The 24,021-nt window shown below is 39.4% G+C and overlaps 2 protein-coding genes across 2 annotated transcripts; one reads left to right on the top strand and one right to left on the bottom strand. All coding sequences in view use genetic code 11, as the record gives it.

Annotated features, from left to right (window-relative positions):
- Nucleotides 1–1,510: 1,510 nt before the first annotated feature.
- EGR_04092 (hypothetical protein) lies at nucleotides 1,511–12,505 on the top strand (the record flags this gene model as incomplete). Its single annotated transcript, XM_024493341.1, has 21 exons — nucleotides 1,511–1,538; nucleotides 1,633–1,665; nucleotides 1,832–2,154; nucleotides 2,942–2,986; nucleotides 3,067–3,108; nucleotides 3,526–3,755; nucleotides 5,432–5,487; nucleotides 6,077–6,127; nucleotides 6,720–6,746; nucleotides 6,819–7,139; nucleotides 7,522–7,560; nucleotides 7,643–7,690; nucleotides 8,184–8,210; nucleotides 8,288–8,359; nucleotides 9,019–9,168; nucleotides 9,567–9,686; nucleotides 9,720–9,779; nucleotides 10,426–10,488; nucleotides 11,009–11,090; nucleotides 11,378–11,410; nucleotides 12,406–12,505. The coding sequence occupies 21 exons, from the start codon at nucleotides 1,511–1,513 to the stop codon at nucleotides 12,503–12,505; spliced, it is 1,950 nt and encodes a 649-aa protein (XP_024352255.1).
- A 130-nt stretch (nucleotides 12,506–12,635) lies between these two features.
- On the bottom strand, nucleotides 12,636–15,586 carry EGR_04091 (hypothetical protein; the record flags this gene model as incomplete). Its single annotated transcript, XM_024493340.1, has 7 exons — nucleotides 12,636–12,853; nucleotides 13,068–13,168; nucleotides 14,209–14,270; nucleotides 14,342–14,408; nucleotides 15,133–15,184; nucleotides 15,225–15,378; nucleotides 15,479–15,586. The coding sequence occupies 7 exons, from the start codon at nucleotides 15,584–15,586 to the stop codon at nucleotides 12,636–12,638; spliced, it is 762 nt and encodes a 253-aa protein (XP_024352254.1).
- Nucleotides 15,587–24,021: the final 8,435 nt, after the last annotated feature.

Genomic DNA, 24,021 nt, shown 5'->3' with positions numbered 1-24,021 from the left:
TCTGCCTTATCTACATACACAAGAAATAGCATTTGTCGTTTTTACAAGTATATTTTGTCGGTCAATTGCAAATGCCACTGAAAAAGCGACATTTGTGTCGATTTTTAGTTTAATGAATTTGCCGTTTCGACAAGACACTGGAACCTTAACCACATGACATAGTTCACTTTAAACTACGAACTAGGTATTTGTGAGACTTGAAGATGGTGTAATACACATAAATCTTCTTCTAACAACTCACTTTTGCAAAGGATAAAGGAGATAAGAGGTCCTAATCCAGGGATCAAGTTTTCCGAGACCTAGTGAACTCGATTAGCTGCTTTACTCAAATCAGTGCTAGATCATCTCCAATTTACACACAGAAAATTAACTTGAGCAGTATCCTTAGCGTATTCCTCGTCAAATAGAGACAGACTATCAAAATTCGAACTGGGTGATTTATTTGTGGGCTTTGCTGCGCCAGGTGATCTCGGATAGCCATTCTAGCAGGGTAATAATGACCACTTGAGTGGGGGTTTGATGTGTAGACAGAATATGCAAAGAGATTTGAGTTTAATTAACTTTCTATGTAGGGCGTCAATGTTTTTACACCATCGTCACTTGGCAACGCAAAACCACATTGCTGCTTCTTCCGCCTCAGCACATCTACTAATTAGGTCTAATAGACGACGCCCCTTGACGTCGCAATTACCCCCTACGTAAAAACCCTCGAAGCATTATCATACCTCACCTGTACACCACATGGTCATTATCCTCAAAATCCTGATTCAATTATAAATCCACAAACAAAATTAGTTGCTACAGCTCACCTTATTTTAGTAAGTAGAATGGAATGGTCGTTGAACCCTCCAAAACGGTTTAGCCTAAAATATCCAACTGTATTGACGTTTGTTTCTGTGATTTTATTTATGTTAAAAAAATATTTAACTTCTTTTTTCTAAATTAACAAAAGAAATTGTTTTCTTTTTAGATTACTATTGTGAGTAACAACCGCTTACCCGCACCCTGCATTTGATTTAACCCTACCTAAACTACGGCGGATCACTTATGAATGCCTCCTTAAAGCAGCAATTTCCTGATCCTTTACACTAAGACCTATGACATGTATACTTGGCATGAAGCTAAAACCCTTGTCTTCTTTCTTTTCCTCCCTTCCATTAGTGATAGGTAACTTTTCGATAGATAACGAGCGACTGTAACACGCTAAACGGATGCAGCCACATAACGCTCTACTAATGAACACCTCCTAATCGTCACTAAAAACAGACTGCCTTCAAGTCATGACTTTAAAATAATCTTTGCATTCTAGCCTATAGTGCGGCCCAGGTTATTCCCAACTTGTCTCTTACTGATAGTAAGTACCAATAATAAAACTGCACCATCGGGAGGTACCTCTCTTGATTAAACAGACACCCGATAACCGCTTGAGTGTTTTTGTCATTTACAACACTTTTCACTTCATACTTGCCAGTTGTGTATTTTATACCTTCCTTTCCCTTTTTAGCTTTTGATGAGCCAATGCGCGACTTGTCATGCAAGTTCTAAACCGTTAAATTATAATTACTTTTGCAATTTTACTATTTGCACCACTCCTTTGCTCAAGACTGATGCAAAACCAATCTTCTCTTGTAGGTCTTGCTCTGAAAAAGTATATGAAGAAGAAAGGTGGGTATTTTGTTGATTTAAGCTCCGTATTCATTGCTTGGTGGGCTCGATTAGGTCACGACAGGATGCCCCAAATAGGTTCCATTTTCAGGGAAACACTCATGCCTTTATTGTTGAAACATTTTCGCCTAATCACTAATGTGTTGCTTTACTATCCAGGCAAAAGTTGTTGCTGCTGCTGTTGCTGCTGCTGGAGTGACTCTAGTTCCAGCTCTAAGTCCTGTTCAAGCTGTACTTGCCCATGCAAATCCTCATCTACTTCCTCGTCTTCCTCGTCTTCGTCGTCGTTGTCTTCATCCTCATCTTCATCTTCATCGTCATCATCTTCGTCTAAATCATCGAGCACTAGTTCCTTTTCTTCCATTTGCACTTGCTCATCGACAACATCGTCATCATCGAAGTCGTCATGTTCGTCATCGTCATCATCATCGACTTCCTGCTGTTGTCAATGCCATCAGCGCAGATCAAAGAGCACAAAGCGCTGCAAGGGTCAGTGATCCATTACTGCATCATTTTAGATTTTTGTCCCAATCGCTGCATTTAAAGTGTAAGGTTGTATATTATCAAAATATACAGAGTAATTTATTCTCATGATTGTCTTTTCCTTTATTTTGACTTTAGATGAAAAGGGTAAGTGGATGTACTACGGCACCTTTTACCATTTAGAAAAAAGTGTCGTATATTTTGGCATTTCAAAATGTAAACTAAAACCTTTGCGCTGTCCGCTACCATCATTGCATACATGTGACATTCTAATTTTCGCTTTATCCAAAAGCTTTATCAAATCGCCTCTGAAACAGGCGAATTATTCTAGAAGGATCTTGGTCTGAGGGAAAATACACTGTTTTGAATTTTGGAGCTGCATTTAAAATGGTCACTTTTATGTTGCTAGGATTGGTGTCGGACTAAACGGTTGTGGATTGTTCTCCTCAGCTGTAATTACGTTAACTTTGGAAAAGTCCACAATAACCAGGGTCCGTAGGGCCCAAGTCAAGATTACATCATAATGCCTGAGGAAGGCAACCCGATGTGGTGTTCCGGCCTACAATCGGCATAACTTATTTGAGAAGAAGATGCTGAGAACTCTACCAGCCGCCATGCTAAAAAATAGGCACCCTGCACTCAGCTAAACACTTACTAGATTAGGAGCATGTTAATTTTCTTGAATACTCCCAGACCATTATCTAGTCATATTAAGTATTAAAGATGAAACAATAAAATCGTCTGCCTAATGGGCTGCTTACTAAGCAGTGGACTCTACCCCTTTGATTTTCAGGCAAAACTAGCAAGAGCAAGCGCTGCACTAGCACCAAACGAAAAGGTAACCTAATATTTTTTAACCTATCCAAAAGTGTCCTAATTTAAATGAATGCTTTTAACATCGTCAAAGTCTCCTTGTAGAATCGCATTGCAAGCCACGTGCCCACAGCTCAAGACGATAGGGTGAGGTCGAAAACCGAAAGCGTTTCCTTTGGTTTCTTTAATTTTTGATAGCTTTAAATTACTGTTTAAGCTTAAAATGAATGGTTAAACCACAAGTTTTGTTGGCAGGTGTGGAAGAGTGTAATAGCCATGTCATTAAAGTGGCATCCTTAGCTTATATTTCCCATCATTACCATCACAAAAAGACATACGATTGCCTGAACTGTCTGAAAGATTTTGACAGCCCAGAGTATTGCAATATGTAATGACACATTGTCTATCAAGGGCTTGGTCTTAATAGAACTTATTGAGATAATTTCATAAACTGGCAGTTTTCTTCCACTGACAAAAATTGTTACCTTTTATTGCTTTTAGGGGATCCAAAGGTAATGAAATGTTTTCAGTAAGAAGTGCTAAGTTTTACCATTACTCTTGTAGGGCTTGAATAATGATGGCACTAGAGGCTCACGAAGTCTACCGGAGTTAATGCTCACTTCCCCGTTGACAAGTTTAGCCATCCACTTTCAAATAATTTTCTGCCTTTCAACAATTGTTTTAGGATATGTCGTTCGAGTTGGCATTAAACCTTTTGGTCAATTTTTGTTATCCTCCTTTTTAGAGGAGGCTAAGTGTGTGGGTCATCATTCGACTAAAATGATGTCAAAAAGGTTATACGAAGAAATTCATACTACTAGGTGTTACAAGTAGCATAGTCATGACCAAATCAAATTAAATTACAGTTAAATGTATTTAAAGGCTTTCATCCATATTGACGGATACTCGAATAAACCATTTGTCATTGGGGTGGTGTAGTACTTTAAAGAATCATACTCAGCTTAAACTGAGGGTAAATGAGTGTTTAATTAGGATTTGCCTCTTTTCAACCTGAAACAATAGTATGTCTGGCATGATTTCGGAGTTACTCCCATGATAACTGAATGACATCAAGTCGATTTAATTTAAATGGCGTGCACAACGGTGACGTCAAAAGGGCGATGTCATATTCAATCAAGAAGTACCTAAAGCAGATTATTATAAGGGTGTTTTAATTTCATATTTATATCACTCGCCAAGGGAATTGTGTAACTACAAATAAACAACTCAATTTTTGAAGCGAAATTAACAATCAATAAAATATTTTAGATTGTATCATAATTAATTAAAATGTGCTTACAAAATCGCTTCTTCTGGCTTGACCGTGTTTAGGATTTTAATCCCCAGCGGCCTATGCTGACTGTGCCAATCCAGGCTAATGACAAGGTGCCTTAGAAGTATGCAGGAGAGGGGTAATGAATTGCTTGTTTGAAGAGTATCCAATGTCATATTCATTTACTTGCTGTAGTTTGAAATGCAAAACCCACTTTGCATCACCTATCAGTTAATCAGACAAAAATCTAACAAGAATGAGCTCCCACGAGAAGTGAAAGTGTCAAGCGGGGGGCCGCTGGCTTAGCTTCCACAAATTCATCCTCGAATGACTCTTCTTACTCATTATGTGTGTGCGTAGTGAAATGCAGGCAAAATGATTCATTTGGTGAGGTGATAGGCGTTGGCTTTCATTCAACTCTAACACTTGATGTGGGTGTATGCTATACGTTTCTTCGCCTCTTCACTTAACGCTAAGCAAACCGCAATTAAAGTTACCACCCCTAAAAAGTTGAATCTACATCCCTTAAGAGGGAATTCTTGAGGCATATCAGACTTAACTGACACCTTATGAAGGCTCAAAGGAACAGGAAAGTGGGTATCAGTACAATAAAGAGTTTAAATGGCCCGAGGCGCATGCCATGCGAAGCGTCATAACCCAAAGTGTAGAATAGGATAGGAAGATTAAGAGAAAGGTTTGATTTTGAGGACACGCGAATGATGTTCCAGTTTTTATTTGGCATGACTCCTCAAAATGTCACTCTACACTCTCACATCACGAGGCCAAGCGCCGGCATTTGAGTTTCTGTATGCCTGACAATGTTCGCTGATTATCAAAATCACGAACTTGGTCAAAGCAGTCGAGGCAATTTTGGTAACATGAGCATTCTCTCAGCTAAAATTTCATCTTTAATGTGCCACACAAAAACTGGTGACGTGTTTTAATCCAGCTGAGTGCAGTCCCACTCACGCCGCTCAAAGGTAAATATGAGCTTGCAGTTAATGGATCTTTTAAAAGTAATTAAAAGCGTGAAAAGTTCAATGTATTCAAGCCTGTAAAAAGCAGTCATTAATTGGAAGGGGAAACTGATGTCTCGTGAGTTAAACGCACCAACAGACACACACACATGCACGCATGCACACGCTCACACACCTCAAGAGCCTTTCTAGTGGTGAATTGATCACTCCACTCTACGAGTTGTCACAGTTACTTCCTTTACGAGACGTGCAGCATGGCCTACGGTCCAGAATCAAGTAAGTTCTACATTCTTTACCTTTCGTTCTCGCTCCCGATCCCCATTTTTTATCCTACCACCTTATGTAGAGTGGTGTACTTTATTACTTTGATCTCCAAGAAAATTAGCACACCGCCTCACCAACTGAAGGAGTGATGAGGTTTTTAGGCAAAATAATTGATTCCTTTCCTGCGAAAAATGACTTTTTATAGTTTTTTGGTAGAAAATATGCCTCTAGATTACTTCCAAAAGATGTGTAGTGGACAGCATAAGTGTAAACTAGCCCCTCCACTTTTAATGGTTGCTCTGCCTAATGCTTCACCATGTATTTAGCACAACCCGTAATGAAGTGGTTCAGTCAGTCACTTGTCGTGCTAAATTCCCCCTTTTTACCTCCCAACTCCGAATGATTTTGAAAAAAAAACTTAATTTTTCTGTAACATACCGAAAAACCAAAGCTTTCTATTTAAACAACCGTGTACGAAGCTCGAACCTAGTTGATGCATCTGAAAATGAAGCCGCAAATGCGAAATTTTCTTAGAAAATCCGGTTTGCAGAAGTCCAACAATTATGCATTTTTGGGCACAAAACTACTCGTTTCGTTTTAGGAAACTTTAATGACCTCATACCCAGGCACGCTCTCTTCCAGTCCGTCGATGGTAAGTTAACTCTTGGTTAGTGTTATCATTTTGCCCTGATAGTGAATTGGAATGGCAAGTGCTTGTGCTTTCTAAGAAGGGTAAGGTGTAACTCATCTTTTTGGCAGTATAAAAGAAAGGAATAGGGATCATAGCTGGTCTAAATTAACTTCCTAAGTAGGAAATGAAAATTGGCTGGTTCTAATTCCTATTTATGCCAATAAATTGACATTAAAGTATGTGACTGTACCTCCATGATCATCAAACAGCATGACCTTGATAGATGCTTTAGAGGGTGCAAAAGTACCTGAATGAAATACAAAGGTCCTAAATGACTAACCCACTTTAATGATTCGAGCCTAACACACCTTACTGCCGTTATTGCTTTTAGAAATCGACTTTGACAAGGCTGGTGCGTAATTCTTGCTCTCCACTAATTAATTATAATGTCTCTTTTCTCTTCTCTAAATACCTCTTCTCCTCACAATAACCATGCCAACTCCTCAACAGCGTCAGCATCAAAATGCAATGACAGGACTTGTCTAATCCCCTCACATTTTATCACAGTATTTCCGTTTGTTTAGCAACACTAAAATACTATACAACATTTCAGCTCTCATAATAAAACGCGATGATTACGGTAAGCAAACCAATTAGTCCCTTCCTTAATTACAAAAACAAGTTTGATGTAAGACGCAACTTCCACTCCTAGGTCAACCACTGCCGCATGCAGAGGCAGTGAGGACGCGTGGCAAATCCTGCATTTCAAGGTCGGTGCCGGCGTACCCATCTGTGAGAGAAAAAACCGCTCATCGATTGGCCTCCTTGGATTCCGACGGTTCCACAAGTCGCTCCGACTCCCCGGCTTCCTCTGCTTCTTCATTCAGGCGCATGGGGAGACCACCACCCCGAAGGAGGTTTTCAAGGTCGCAGGTTCGACGGACACCGCCAAGAAATATGTCCCCGAATTACAGCATCGATCGGATGCTTTCTAGCAGTCCCTATATGCAGTCGGAATATCCAAAAGCACATTGTAGGTGCCTGTCATTCTTCCCGAATAGCTAATTTATCTTTGAGATGCGTGACATGTAAGTTATTAACTCACTGTTCCTAGTCAAGTATGTATAGTACATTACAATACGAAAAAGGACTTTACTACCTTTGAGCTAATGGAAACGCATGAGACTCTTAAGTTAAATGGATTGCTCCATGGCGGACTTGACAAGAGCTACTAATTGTATAGCCAAGTTTGAATCCTATTATACTCAAGTCTAAGTAATTGTCATGTCACATAGTCATTAAAGATGTATCATCCACTCCAATGTGGACTGGACCCTACAGCCGCTGGAATGGAAGCGCTTCAACACGGAGCAAACGGTTAGTAACAAGAATATATGATGGTTTTTAAATTTTAGATGAAAGGGCACCGAACAGGGCGCCGACGGAGATAAATGGTGGGTAAAGCCCAGCTAACCTATTCCAGTTCCTTTTCCCTTATTCCAATTTTAAACATACACGAAATTTGTTTTCTTTTAGGTGAACCGGTCTATTACAGAAATTCTCGCCTCGCACATCTGGCAAAAGGTTGCTCCTTGGCTAGTAATCATCAAAGAAACGACATAGGCTTCTTTAATTTAGTCAAAAGCTTAACTAGCAAAGTTTGAGTAGCTGGAATGAGTAAAACCACCACTTCAAATAGCTTTCATACGCTATTACAGGAAATAATCTGTATCACATGGTCTCATCAGTGTTATTCCATAAAAATTCCGGAGTAAATGAATTTTAACCCCAAAGAGGTAAATAAGACGATTAATTTTATGGCCTGTAGGGAGAATTCACAATGCTCTGAAATTTCCTATTCTCCCTTCGATGATTGAGACCTGACAAGAGAAAATTTAATGGCAGAAAGTTGAGCACCATGGGAATTACTTGCCACAGAATTTACCGAAAATGGTCTTTCACAATTATTTCACAAAATTTTTTCTTACTAGTCCTTCAATGTCATCGCCACAATCAAACAGACTCACAATGAGCTTCATAGGATTTTCATATAAAGCTAACTTTTTCCTTGCTCCAGTCAAGCCGCGCCCGCAGAAGTTTACAGGTAAAAATTAAATTAATCTACCTCACTTTACTACTTAAAATTTATTCCACACTGATGTAATTGTGCTGTTGTTTTAGAGATTCCTAAGACACAGGCCAAGAAAACGCCAAAGCATCAGCCAAAGAGGAAGCACCACGGATACGCTAGGAGTGGGTTCATGACACCTTCTTTACCCGTCCGTAGACACACTAATTAGTTAAATGACTACTGACAGTCGTAGGTACCGTGACCTTTGAAACTGTTTCGACATCTTATATTGAGGAGTGCCTATTTAAAGTTGCTTATGCGGATACAAATCCATGAAATGGGTGACTTAAAGGGCTGACGCTATAAAAACCATGTAAGCATTCATAAGTGAAATTTTAGGTGCAATTTGGATTTGTCAAAATTTAGTAAACTACTCCTCACTTTTAACCGCCTTAGAGTGACTCGAACAAACAATCAATTACACTTGCGGGCAAATGAAGCCGAGAAGTTTTGAACAAGTCGGGATAACTGGATTAAGATTCTTGGATTAACTGACGCATGATTAGGCTAAGACACCAAAGGATATAAAATTCAGGAAAGACAAAGCGATGATCACCTTGTAGGGACAAGAAAAATTTCTTTTGATTGTTTTACACCATATTTGGGGACTATAAGTCGGGAGATTGGTTGCTTACCAATAGCCCATGACATTGGGTCGGCAGACTGGAGGTGGCGATAAGGACGACACTGATGCCTGAGTTTGGTCACACGTATTGGCATTCTGGTAGAGATGACACAACAATAGCGCACGAAATAAAAGAATCTCAACTTTTTGTCGTAGAATCCTCCACATCTTCGTCGTCATCTTCATCGTCATCATCGTCGTCTTACTCCTCATCTTCGTCGCCATCCTCGTCTTCGAGATCTTGTTCTTCATCCTCATCAACCTCGTCCTCGTCAGAATCGAGAAGAAGACACCATAAGTCAGATGGTGTGTAAAAACTCCAGATTTCATCTCTGAATTAGTATTGCACCGTAGGTAAACTAAGAACTCCCTAAAGCAACCAATTTGTGGGATAGCGTCGATATCATCCCTCGCAATTCTACTTTTATTTTTCCCCACTTGCATCATCCTATCAACGAGAGCTCGCTCAGTAGACTGATCTGGTGATGTGGACTAAAAATAGTCTTACGTTTGGACAATACATCAGATGTGACTGTACCAAAACCTCTGCCCCCACTAACATCAATTGTGTTACAGGACTACATTTGGGTTAACAAATACTCCTTTCAGATCTTTGAACACTTGATTAAACATTCATAAATATGGATTTTATAGGGAACCAAGTTTGTTAAGCCTCTTCCTTACTAAACGCTTTCTCTCTACAGGCCGAGCAAACCACAAAAGGGGCCACTCCAGTCATTTTCACGCCAAACACACTCATTTCCATTCAGATCACTCGAATCGGCACCACTCCAATCAACCAACGAGACAGGGCCCCATAAACAGTGAGTTGAACCACGATGGATGATTTCCATTAGTTAATGGCAGAGATCCCATCTCCCTTCAAATAGAAATCATCTCATCGAAAGGCAGTAAGAGTAAGTCTGAGCAAATGCAAAGATCTTAATCTCTGCCACTTTAAGCCACACAGCTTGAAAAGCAGCCTGACTTCATAATCCTCCTTAGCTATAACGCCTGCATCCTTTTTTGCAAAGTAGAAATCCCTTTAAACTTATTTTGAATCATAAAATGCAGAAGTAGCTTTGCATGGATATCGCTGCTAATTATTTGCGAATAATTTTTGAGCTGACTGTTTCAGATGCTCTTTGGGTTTGGTGGCATTACTTTACCTATTTTTTAGGAGTGCATTAGAATAATGCGGTGATTTGGCATTTTGTTTAACTGTACGCTTAACCACGCGGGCACTCCGGTCTCCATGGAGTGTGCATCTGCTGCTTTAGTTTCTTACCCCTTTGGGCAAACAAATGTCAAGCGATTCAAGCCGTTAAACTAAGTGATTAGACCAACTTAACTAATGACCACAGCCCCAGAAATTCAGGCTTACTTAAAAGCTTAATGTTTCATTTCCACCTGATTTTTGTTTTTTGCTTTGACAAAACGCAAATTGACACACGAATTGTATCAGTTGTCATACTTTGACGTGTGCCAGGGCCCTGCAATTACGCTTTGCTCATAAAAAGAATAAGATTTTCTCTAATAGCAAATGTTTTGTTTACTTGGAAGAACAAAACAATACGTCCTCTGAGGCATCATCCAGTTCTGACACTCCGTACCCAGACACCAGAGGTGAGTGAGCCTTGGTAAAAAAGTGGTAGCCACATTCGTAACCCTGGGTCAAAAGTGCCGAATGCATTCGTACAGGCTTTCTTTGACTACGTCTTGCTACAATAGGTGTCAGAAATAACGTCATGTGCCAAAAATGTAAGTTTTGTGTCATCCCAGCTAACATGTGGTTCTCTCATTCACTCTTCGGTGTCACATTTTAATGGAGCATCGGCGTGTGTGTGTGTATATGCGTTTGCCTAAATTAACAAACCACTTCTCCTTCAAAGAGCACAGCCTTTTGTGACAGAGCACTTCAACTGACCCGTTGGTAGAGTGAATAACTCACAGCAAGCTTGGCCATTCCCAAGTTCGCACTTTGTTACGTATTTTTCTCCTTTCATCCTCCACTGACAAAATGAATAGCTGAATTTGACACGCTGCAAGCGCTAATCCTGCAGCCTTTTTTAATACACGGGATACTTTAATAAATTGTATCCGATAATTTGAAATTTTTATTAATACCCCACAATCTTCTCTGCAGGTGGACGCCAAGCAACTCCTCGGGGAAGATCAGGTGTCAATCTCAAAGCTAATCACAATCTTGATGGATGCTTTAAATTTATGTTGCTTCTCTGATCTCCCTTTAAGTAACCCCGACCTCTATTAGGTTAATTGGATTCCCTTAAGAGAAGAAAAAGTAATTGAAATTGAATTATTAAAAAACTGGCGTGGTCATATTACTTTAATGCCTCTCAGAGTAATGAAATTTCCCTCCCACGGTAGCCTTTTAATTCAATACACAATCGTAGAGAAGATCGGGCTTCCACTCTTTAACTTGAAGCAATTACTTTCACATTTGTTGATGTGCCTCTCAACCTAAACTTTAATCAAGCGTGGGCTTCGTTTTTAGGGTACGAAGTAGTGGAACGCTCCGATCAGAGGCGTAAGTGTATCGCCTAGTTATGAACTGAAGCGAAAAATCAGTTTAACACTCGTTTTGTTGTAGGCGAGGACTCTAATGTCACTCAACTAAAATCAAGTATTTTGCATTGCCCTCACAACTTTTCGGTGTAGCTTAAGCAAACCAATTCTGCCTCAAAACCTTTAGCGATGATTGGTTAAAGCCTTTTTTTATGTGAAAGAAATCAGTTTAGCCCACTTTTTTTACTTTGTCATTTTGCTTCGTAGATTTTAAAAACTCGAGATCCGGGAAGCCCCAAAGTAAGATTTGCCTTTCCTTTGTCGGTTTAGCGGTACACCATTAACTCTGCATAGGACTTCAAAATATAGTTAACGATACTGGCGGTTTTTACTCAAAATAGCCTCGGTAAAGTAATCCGTAAATAACCTGACTCTGAGTAGTAAATAATTGATATTAAACAACCATTCCAAGATTTGCAGATCTCGACTTTTACTTGATTATGTCAGTTGAGAGTAAATATTCGGCTTCCACTGAATCTTTTGTATATTAATCCCGAACATCTATCTCAGTAGGTCCTGTAAAGTTGGACATTTTTGTACAAAATATCCACGAAGATGCTCGTGACGTCTACAAGAGCACTGGTGTAAAGGCTTTATAAGAGAATTTTGATTGAACTGTACCTCCGTGGGCTTGAGTAGTCTAGCATAATCGAGATTCAGTGTCAACTACATCACGCTCCTAAGGGAATCTCGCCAAAATGACTGTCATGCATCGTCGCCACTAAAGCGGCTATGTGAGACAGAAGTCTAAACTTTTGTTACCGCATTTCATTTAGCGGTTAAAATTCAAGTAAGTCCCCCGCCTTTAGCTTAACCTTGTAGACGCCTCCATGTGTGATGAACTAATTGGGGGCTGAGACAGCATTGCTTCCCTCCGAAACCCTCGTCGCCCCCTCGAGCCTCCCTATCGATTCATCAGAAGTGCCTCAACAGTGTATTACTTTTCTTATTTTGCAGATCCAAGGAGAATAAGCTCAATCCGGAAAACTTAGCACAGAAAATATGTGCCATCAACTGCATGACTCCGTTCCTTTTCATTCTACTTTTTATTTACTGAAATGCTGTGACAAATATAGGATTCCTGATGGAAAATGGCAGTTATTTCTTCTCCGTCTTGGCAAGGAGGCATCTTAACACGCTTAACTCGTGGAACATTTATACTAGCAAAAGTAGGAAAAACATGATGTTCATTGGTTCGTATAACTGCTCTGGGGCAATTTTATTATGCTTATTTTGTCAAAGTCGTTGTAATTATCATGAGAAAATTCGCAGTGTTCCCAAGCTAGTAATTGTACTGAAGAGTCCACTAAAAGCTGGAAAAAGAAGGTGGTAGAGACATTTCTTGTATAAAATATGGGAACACATGAAGCCAGCTTGGTTGGCTCAGTAACACCAACAGCTGGATCTATCATTAAGGAAGATGAATTAAGGCGTAACGAGGCTCTTCACAATTTTCCCTCTTATCTGATGAAGTAAGAGTGCAGTTTAATCTGCATACTGACCTCAATTTGAGTAGTCATGCTGTCACATATGTCATTTTAAAGGTCCGCGATGTGATTGCTTTAACTTTTGGAATCAGTTGTTTTAGTTCAGTAGAATGAGGTCTTGGCTAGCTTTACACAAAATAAACAATTTTCTTTCAGAAATTGAATTCTTTGAGTCTTCATGAAGTGTAACGCTCTTATTGCCTGAAGCCAAGTTCCACGTTCCGAATTTCGCTCTGGCAGAGTAAAAACAATTACAAAACAGCTGGTTTATCCAAGTTATTGGGGAATTCGGTGCTAAAATTTACTTAATAACAAACGATAATAAATACCTTAAAAGATTCAGAGAGTGTATTACACCATGGTTATAGTTAGAAGGCCTTTAATTAAAGGAATGGGTCATTTGGATCAGTTTTTGGGTAGCTATGAAACTCGGAACTTTGGATCTGACACTCATCTGCCAAAAAGGTGATTGACATGTGTGTCACATAACACGTTAAACGTCAGCACACTAGCCTGTTGACTGTGACAGGCAGCAGTGGTAGGAAGTGGATGCCACTGTTAGAGTGTTTTGTGACCGAAGGCGAAATTCTTGTAGAAGACTTCTACTCCATTCCAATGACAAGATTCTCAGTGCACTATTTTCAGTGACGTTCGTGCATCTTCAATGGACAACCCCGACTCTGGTAGTTCCCAGCCCACGGCAGTGATTCTGGTGCTAACATGACCGTAGATAAGCTTCCATCGTGATGTTGCATAGTAGACGAATCTATATGTGGGAACGGCAAAAACGATTAACCGCAAACATGTAAAATTTAGAAGCCTCAGACCAATATGGGTGCCAAGATGGCCTTTGCACCAATGAAGAAGTGAGGAATTGTGTCTTAGGGTGCTTCACTTGGGCTGACAAATCTTTATGCCTTTGAAAATAACCAATGTGTGAATTGAAAAATTGAAGTCCTTATTTTCATTACCTCGTTCTCTTCTGTAATGTACCCCATAGTCCTAATTGGACTTGATCCATTCCCATATGATGTAATGAAAGTGAATGAGGGGTTATTGTGACAGATGTGATCCCACATGAAAATCGCTGATGGAAGAATTTTTATAATGTCTGATTGACAAAGAGACCAGTGTAAAAAACAAAAGAGGAGCACTATAGGCAATGCCTTTTAAGGCTTCGAACACACAATGCCGCCGTGAAACAAACAATTTTGCCATCGAAATGCGGCATGCTAAATATGCCATGAGGAGGTTCATACAAAGCTAAATTAACTTTTTTATTTTTATTTTATTTGCCCAAATAAGTAAACTTGTTTTATTTACTTTATTCGAAGTCTTGTGATCTTTTCAAATATAAATTCGTCCACTCACAAATTTGTAGACGTTGCAGTAATAGGACTGCATACCCTCCTCAGTGCAAAAAGCATGATTTCTGCCAAATCGGCAACTAATTTTGGTGTTTTTCTAGAAATTCTTATTAACCTCCAGGAAAAAAATGTCGTGTATCTTTAAGTTGGTCCAGTTTTCCCCATTATCAAACCATCCAATCAAGTTTATTCACCCGACCATTTTAAGCAGCGTCCACTTAGGAGGTACTTGTCTGCAGTCAGTGGGAACGGTACCTCCAGCGCCTCCACTAGTAGCATCGGGTGAATGGGACTCCAGGCTGCCAGTCAGCGTGGTAATATGTTCCACTAATTACACTCCTCTCTCTGTGACAATTAACATTATAAGTTCACTCACTACTAGCCGGTGTTGCTGCTGCTGTGGCTGTCTTCCAATTACCATGCGTGCGCGTATAAGGGAGGCTGCCTCGTGGGACCGGCAACCAGTGCACCAAGTGCATAGGAAAACATGTCATCATCTCACGACCGTGGCAAGTTGCATTTACTATTTGCTCTTTCATTCCTTTCTCTGCCTTTCGATGCTCCTCTTGCCTGCCATATGGAGTAGGATTGATCCCTAGGCACGAGTGTTGCAACTTTTTGACTCATTTATAGTAACCGATACGTGTATGTGGGCATTCAAGTTTGACAAGGTGAAATGACTCTCTAATTCTGTCTTATAATGGTATCGTTCAAGAATGTCTTAAACCCAACTTTACACGGTATCAAGAGGATATTCATCGTTGATTTGATCTTCCTTCTCTCCAAGCCACTTCATTGTAGGCTGCAGTCATTAAAAAATTCTGCAATACCTTAATCCATTTGAGCTATGCCAAACAGCACACTTTCTTAACTGAAAGCACACTAAAAACAAAGTTCGTAAATATATTACTTTCTGACTCACCCACAACGATTTTTTTAAGAAGCGTTTTGCAACGTTTACGTTTTACGGAGGTGTCCTCTCCAAATGAGCACTGCATTACACCGCGTAGGCGTAAGAAAGCCTTAATGAAAGTTGTTGTTAAATGCCAAAGCACACAAGTGGTGAGAGGGATTAACTCCTGTGAAGATTTACAAGTTTAGGGGAATCACTAGGTAAAGAATGGTAAGTATGCTTTCACCTTAAAATAGAATAAATGGATAATATATTGCTCTTACTGTGATTTTAGGTTGTGTAATTAGTGACTCCTTCATTTCTTCCCTCTTTGAGGAAATATAAATTATTTTGAGAAAGAGTAATTTTAGAGGTTTTTGCAGATAATGCATCGAATAACCCACCTTTCCCTATTTTATGCAAAAACCAGAGGCAGTACTCAGTTAGATGTCTGGTATTGGGCAAGTCAAACTCCTTTAAATTTTATCGCATATCTGGCAACTATTTGCGGGTACTTCGTTAATGGATCGGAAGTCTACTTGATTGTTTAATATTTTAATGTACTTGCGTTTAGATGTCTTACGTACAGCCGCCAAGTGTAAGTTGATCAACCATTTTGGTTAAGCATCAAATAAGCCGGACTGATTTTTATGCACCACCCTTTACTTTCTGCATTCATTTCTACCCTCCTTTTGCCTTAGTCATTGAAAATGGATCAGAGCACTGAGTACAAGGTGTTGCTCACCGAATTCTCCACAGAGATTAACATCACACTAACCTAGTCGATGCTGGAGAAATAATTTGCCACAATCTAATTTGCAGACTGCAGGAAACCCAATGTGGTGGTTACAGAGAAGCAGTGTTGTAAAAAGATAATTACGGTAATGGAGGACAAGCCGAGGCGCAGGTCAAGATCGTGCGAACGGAAGCCCTGCAAATCGGAGAGACGATGCAGAAGTAGGGAGAAAAGCACCTGCAGGAAGCATCGCTCCTCTTCTAAACGCCATCGCAGCTGCCACCATCATTCTCGATGCAGTGAGCCCAAAAATGTCCTCTCCCATTATTAGAGTCTTCTTATTGCACATTGTTTGGTAAAAAAACTTCCCTTTGCATTCCAATCGTCTAGTTTAAGCAGCGGATTGGCGATTTTTGCACCTAACTCCTTCTTTAGTTTCAATCCAGCACATAAGAAATCATTTCCCGGAGCCAATAATTCCATTAGATTGGCAATTTTTAAAAAGAAAATAAATATAATTCAAGAAATTTTTTAAATTTTGACATTTTTAGACGTGATTTATTAGTACTTTTATTTGCTTGCCCACTCTAGAAAGCAGGCATTCAGATGCCATGAGGGACGTTCGTTTCTGCACAACCGTTGCGACTAAGGATTGTAAGTCCCTATTTTTAACGAGAATGCTGATGTACTTGTGGCTAGCTCCCTTAGACAAATGTTTAAGCACTGTTTCATTGTATAAAGGGAAAATGTATTAGTAGTGTTAGGGACCTTGAAGAGCACTATGTTTAAAGGACGTTCAGTGGGACCTCCCTTAGTAAATAATCTTCCGTATTTTAGGTGACGGCAAATTACATACCTACTCAAAGTGCTACACACTTCCGGTAAGTTTTCAAACCAGGGTTTTAAAAGCGTCACAAGCATTATTTAACCTAGTCGCTTTGCTCGATGAGCATTGTCTTGACGAAAAAGAAACTATTTTTTGTCAAAGTGACTTTTGCTGTCATTTATTTCAGATCTGTCGAGATCGCTGCTAGCTCCCTGCAGAGTGGTCTACGCTGTTTCAACTCGCATAGCGATGTTGTGTTGCTTTAAAAAAATACTTTTTACATGGTTCTGCCTGCATAAATAAATGTTACGACGTTCGGGTGCATTTCCCTTTATCGAGTAAAGCTTATTCTTCTCTCAGTGACCGCTTACATGTAAAACACATCTCCGGTAGAATGTTGATCGTAATGCGCCAGTTTGAGAACTCAGACATCACTCGGTGGCAAAAACTTTGCTTTATTGGCCTTTAAAGTGAACCTTTAATAAGGGAGGGTAAATAAACTTGAAAGCAGAACATGCAAAGGGTTTCAGGAAATTGCCTTATTAATCACTAGATGGAATTTCACCGTCTTTAATTTGATAAAGTTTTCACGATCGCGCAAACATTATTTATAAGCACTTTTTAAGGAGTAGTGAGACTTTAGCTTTCATTGTTCAGCTCATTAAAGTCTACATTTTTGTAGAAAATAAAATCAGCTTAAAACCTGCCTTTTTTCCTTCAAAGCTGCAGCCTAATGATGCCATCACATCTGATAGTTTGGTTTTCAATCAGTGTTTCACATGGTAGAGTTGGTGGATTTATGAAGATTTTGGTGCACGCTGGGCACAGGGATACAATACAGCCTACACGATTAATGGTGGGAAATTACAACCTCGGTTTCTAATCCAAACGAAGTTGGTAGAGCTGAGCCTCCTCAAATGACAAATTCTACAAAAATTTAATGCAAAGATTGGATTAAGTATATTATTTTACTTTGTGGAAAACTTCATTTCAAAACCAGAACATTAAAAGTCATACTATTCGGTACCATTGATGTTTTAAAGTTAGGCTAATCAGTACAATGCATTTTCATATTTGGAATATGTTTAATGTCAAAAAGCACTACCCTATATCACAGATCATGACATCACATTAGTGGCTGTGATACCGAATTAAATTGGCATTTGACGTCTGAGTGTCTACTCACCTCCATCGTCTAATCATTGGATTGGGTTTGGTGAATTTACTTTTAATTGACAACATTAGAAAGACTATGAAGGCATTTTAAAAAGCCAAGGATCTTTTTGCGCATCAGAGATAAAAGAATTTTGGTCCTAAGCTTATTCTGCAATAGGGAAAAAATACGCTTCTGTGAAAATTTTGATAATGCGAGTGGCACTAGGGGAAGTTTTGTGCAAGTGAGGCTATATTCCTTGTAAATCAATCATTTTACCACGGCAAACCTTGTGATTTACTTACAGAAACAGTTCCTGTGAACTTCATGAGGTGCAGCCTGGTTCCTAAGCTCGACAATTCGAAGCGCCCACAAGTAGTACCGCAAATGGGTCAAAAGGGAACAACAAATGAACCAAAGACTACCAATACCACTCCTTAAAAGCACTTTGTTACCATAGACTTAAAATGATGCAGGTTTTTCTGTAGTTTTCGAGCAAGTAACTAGTCTTCGTTACCCCACGCAAAGTTTTATCCCACATCCAAATGAAAATTAAAATTCTGATCAAACTGTTATGCGACCCTGTATACAAGGCTAAAAACTATTTTTATGCCTTGAAACGTTTAAAAGTAGGAAGTTTTGCCACTCAAAGGCTCACTTTGTTAAAGTGCTTTGTCTAGTAATTTTTTGGGAAGAAGACTTTGAAAAAATGGAAACCAATTGAGGGGTGACCTTAGATAAACAATATATTAAACTAACAAACATAGCTGGGTGAGCTTGACTCATATTTTACTGCATAATGAAATAAGCACTAGATTTTTCGACCATTGTACATGACGGCGAAATTAATTATTTTCTTTAAGGGCAGGTTTTGCTCTTACACATAAGAGAGCAAATGCAATTACCATTTTTATTTATTTCCTGCATCATTTATTAGGAATGCATTTCCTGAAGTCGGGTTATCTTCTCACAGGCAAAATGCTTGCGCAGTCTGCCAAATTGACGCGTTCTTAGTAAAAGATTCTTCCCCTTTAATTCTATCCCGAATTAGATTTATGCGAGAAAATAGAGGGGAATATTTTGTCATTTGGTGGGTAGCTGCAATGCGCGGTGGAAGCGCTGAGCTTGTAAATGGCAGACGCGAATTTCTAATCATCGACACCGAGATCTTTGCGCGCAACGTAATTGATTTAAAAGCTCTGTGATTTCACACTGCCAATTACTGGGAGACCTTACTCTCTGCTCGAGTCCGCAGTTATCGCAGGCTCCACACTTGCGCATCACATTCTGCAACAAGTTCGCTACCTTGGTCTGAAATGGAGCGCACAAAATACCTATTTGATCGTAAGCCCTAATAGGCTTATGACATTGGATACATATATAAACTACCTAGTCTACATTAATTGACACGGCGGAGTTCTACTCTATCATGCGTCAGTTACACCCCCTAACATCATTATCCCTTTGACATTTGAACAACCATTTTGCCCCATTTGTATACTGTCTGGGCTTTTAAATCTGACATTCATTTTCAATGTGCGGGAAGAGAAACTGATATTTAACATGCCGTAGATATTTTCCTGTAGCAAAATGGAAATCCTTTTCCTTTTTTTTTCTGATTTCAGGCGACTATTACTCAACCAAAATTCCGAAAAGGCCACTTGCATGCTACTCACTGAGCGGTAAGTTCCTGAGATGAAATAAAGTATTTTGTGGTACTTGTCCAATGTTTAGATTCATAAAAGTGTACTCTTCTGTTATTTTGTAGACATTAGCAATGATACATCACGATTTAGAAGTCTGTCGTCTTCCTCGTCAGGAAGCTCGAGTCGATGCAAATCCAAGTCTCGAGGGTGTCGAAAGGGTGGTGATGGAAAGCATGAGTCCAGGAGCCCAAAAAAAAGCAAGCTAAACAACCCTCTCTACATGAATTATTAAGCTTCGCTTAGTGAAGGAAATATGTGTTTTAATTTTACTGTAGTTGAAGTTGACATTCAATAGCTGTTTGGTGGCCACAGTTAAAAAATTGGAAAATTTCGTGCATTTCTGGGATTTAATTTGACTTCTTTTAATCCCTGAATCTCTCGGAAATCTTAGTTACTCTATCTTTTTCTCCTTTTTTAGCAGTGGTTGAGAGAGTTGTCGAAAGTAAGTCTCAGTACCCTGCTTTTCATTGGTCAAACCTACAAGCATTCAACTACCTAATAATAATACCTTTTCCTCAATTTGATAATTTTAGGAAGAATGACAACTATAAGATGTAAGATGTGACTTTGTTTCTTTTAAAGAAACTAGAAACTCGATTTGATTTAAAAAAAAAAACAATTCATGGTGATTATGTGTGTGGTAACAACTGAACGAGTCTTTCCTTTGACCACCTCAGGCTTGGATGACTCGCCATGCTATCGTAGTAAGTTTCCTCCTCCTTACCTCCACTACTTATAGTGCTTAAAATGTAGGCAAATGTCGTGATTTATTGCAAATTTTAGATTGTAGTGTTTGCCACTTTACATAATACTTTTCGAATAAAGAGAGAACTCGGGGTGTTGGGTGCAAAAAGGTACTGGTTTGTTAAAAATCTTACAAAAGTGGAAACTGTTGAATGAGAGCTCATTTTAAATTCTGTGTACAGGCTTATCCAGTTCTTCTGGCCACTATTCGGGAAAGCCATATAAATCGAAATCACGATCTGATGCTCCAAGCTCAACTAGTTCCAGTTCTAGTAGTTCAAGTTATTGGACCTCCAGTTCTGGAAGCTCAAGTTCATATCCAAGAAAGCGCAAAGGTACAGTGAATTTTTAAAAGCATCTTTTAATTGGGTGAAACCCCAAAATAAGGAAATTATGGACTAGGTGGCATTATAAATAAGTCACTTACATAATGCTAGTTCGTTGATATGTAGGAAGATGTCATTTCTTTCCTCCTTAAAGGAGGGAAAACTCTCATTAATTGTTGTTCTCATTTCCCTCTTGACAGACTCTAAGAAAAAATCAAAGAAGCGTAAGCATTTCTACCCTATGCTGTGCATTTCGGTACCAGGAGGAGCCATAAAACGACCATATGCTTCCATTTGGGCTACATCTGAGGGCATAATTTATCATGATTTTTTGCTCGCTAGAATCTTAGCGAAATAACATCCTTTCATTATTTCGCTTAACAAGAAATTTAAATATTGCTACTTCAACGAAGCATTTTCAACCGGCAAATCCACCAACCTCATCTGAACTGACTTGAATCCATTGTAATTCGAAGCAGAATCATAACATAAAAATAAACCTTTGTCGGGCTTGAAAATTACCTGTTATGCCTTCCTCTACCAAATCCTCGTGAATCGAGAGAGTTAAGTGACCATCCTTGTCCATGTAATCGTCAGTTAACATAAAACGAGCCGAGTTTACTCTGATTTTACTAGGTTCTGTAAAAAAACGCCACACAAGATCATCTTCGTCGTCATCGTCTTCCTCGTCATCTGCATCCTCTTCCTCCTCCCGTTCACGTTCATGCTCATCGTCATCTTCATCCTCATCTTCTTCATCTTCGAGTGGTAAGAATTAGCTCTAAAGCACGCACTTCGCCCTCACCAGACCCAAATGTTCCACTTCTTTCTTCCCATAGATTCAAGACAACATCATCGAAAACGTTAGTACTAGACTAAATCAAACAACTCCTTTACCAAAAATTAACAAATGACTCTTATTTGTAATGAAACCTTAATCAAAATTTCTTTCTTTTTTCCTCATTTTAGGTGACTCGAGCAGGCCAAAACGTATGCGTAGTCTGAAAAATAAAAAAAAATCTACCTAAATTGCTGATCAGCGCGTCCAATTTTGTACCCGAAATTGTGTTGCCTGATTATGCCGCCTACTTTCGTTCATCCACTCCCTCTCTCACTTCTGAGTTGGGGCTACTTTTATTTTGCTTAAACTCACTTGTACACGTGTGGCTCCTTTCGTTTTGCCTCCTGTTTAATAGATGCCCCAAATGCCCCTTTAAACTTGTGCTGGCTTGTTTTGGGGGTTCCTCTTCGGTAGAATTTGCCTATACATGAAAAGAGGTGGTGAATTTACGGCACAATTTTGCCTACAATACGTTGTTTCACTGTAAAGTATGCTACTAACATGTCGCCTTGGGACTTCTGCTTAGCCTAACCCATTTGAAAAAGTCTTTAGGAATAGAAAAAGGGTGTGATGTCTGATAAAACCCAACCACTTATAGGGGTAGTTATCGCCACTCTCAAATACACATTTTGCAATCCAAATCGACTAAGTATAAGACCTGACGATCTGGTGACAAGACCTTTCGCCAGAACTTCAGCAGAATAAAATGAAAGATCAAAACATTGTTTCAAAGTGAGTAGCAGAAATGATCATTCTCTTTCACCTTTTTTAGGTCACGGCAAGAGTAAGTAATTTCTACAATTCTAAATTAATGCGCCTCATCTTGAAAGCATAATCCATTATTGAGAGTGTATAAAAAGGCTTCACCAAAGCCTAATTAATTGTCATTTGTAAGCCAAATCACAATTTATTGTCGTACATGTGATTCACACTGGATGAGAGTAGAATGCAGATTGTGTGTGTGTGTGTGTGTGTGTGTGTGTGTGTGTGTGTGAAATGAATCGAATCTCCACGTCTTTCCACATTATAAGTGACTTTATTAATTTCATTAATGTTTTTTGACGCTGGCTGGCAGGGTGATTTTAGACCCACCCGCTTCGTCACTGTGAGACTTACAAACCTCAGCCCTCCGTTGCGTTTTTGTGCTCAAGTGGTGGTGACATCTAGGTCACGTCATTGCATTGCTTGAGTGCTTATTTCTTGGTGCAGAGATTTGTAGCAATAAGCTCCTCTTTTTGCAGAATCTCACTCCACAAAGAGGCACTACGGTAAACCCCTAAAACGTACGTCTACCCCTGTCCGCTTGCATTTGTGTTCTAGAATAGCACAAGCTTAAGGTAATTTATTTAGCAAGCCTGATGAGTTAGTTTAGTTGTCATTATGTTACGGGCCATGTCAAAGGCAAAGATAACAGATGGGAATGTAAAATGCAAAATTTAGAATGCGCGAGGCTTCCATGCAGCTAAAACTTAAGCCATCAATGTCTTACAGTAGAGAGGACACAGTAGGCTGCGATGTGCATGATGTGCTCCTTTTTTAGTGGAAAGGGACTGCGCGAAAATAACCATAAAGGTCGTCGGTGGAGGGAAAAAGTAGAATTTTTCTACGTAGTAAGTTTAAAACACTTCACACTACCCGTTATTTTTGTCAACAACTGTAAAGTCGCTTTACAAAAACCTGTTTGAAGTGGTAGAAGATAAAAATGAAATTCATTTATGAGGTACATTCCGGTACCTAATTCATTGTGTCTACTCGGATCTCAAGTGGAATTCAACTGCAAAGTTATAACAAGAAGTCATGAGTCGCTGCGCATGTCAGGCACAGTCATTTGTCATTTACTAACCAACGCTGAACGGTGTCAGAGATACCTACTAGGTTGTTTGTGTTCAGGTGTCTAAGGTTGTTGGTTTGAAGCTAACCATGGCAAATTTGCTTTCGTTTTAGAAGCAGCGGCCCACTTCCAGATATCCACTTCGTAAAAGCTATGACCTATAAGCCTTCTTCTTTATTTTTTCCCTAAATCACGCAACTTTCAGGGACCTTCAAGCCAAATAACATTGCTCCTTTTGCTTGTGGAATAAATTGTGGATGTTAAGGATGAAGTTTTCTACCCTCCTTTTCCTTGTTCCATTCACAAGGAAAGGATGATTAAATGACAGCTTTGGGACTCAGTAGGTTAGACGAAAATGTGCGTCCAAAAGTCTTGCAGTAATATTGTATGAAGTTAGATCTACGAACATTCGCCTAGGACTACCTTTTATGATAACAGAATAAGGTTTTCAGTCTTTATGGCAAAAACTCACCGTCGCAATACACAATTTTCTCCAACAGAACATAGGTTTGTTACACATTCTACCGCTATTAAACTCTTCGTCCCTAGAAGTCGGCAGACTTGTCTTAGCCACCTCTGAATGAACTGTCTACTGTTCACGTGGCTCTCGGATGCCAAAGGTAGGCGAAAGCATCATTTAACGAAATATTATGAGGGAAGTAAG

This window comes from Echinococcus granulosus, assembly GCF_000524195.1.
Source record: "Echinococcus granulosus chromosome Unknown EG_S00024, whole genome shotgun sequence".
In the NCBI taxonomy this organism is placed as follows: Eukaryota; Metazoa; Platyhelminthes; class Cestoda; order Cyclophyllidea; family Taeniidae; genus Echinococcus; species Echinococcus granulosus.
This window is presented reverse-complemented; position numbering and strand designations above follow the sequence as displayed.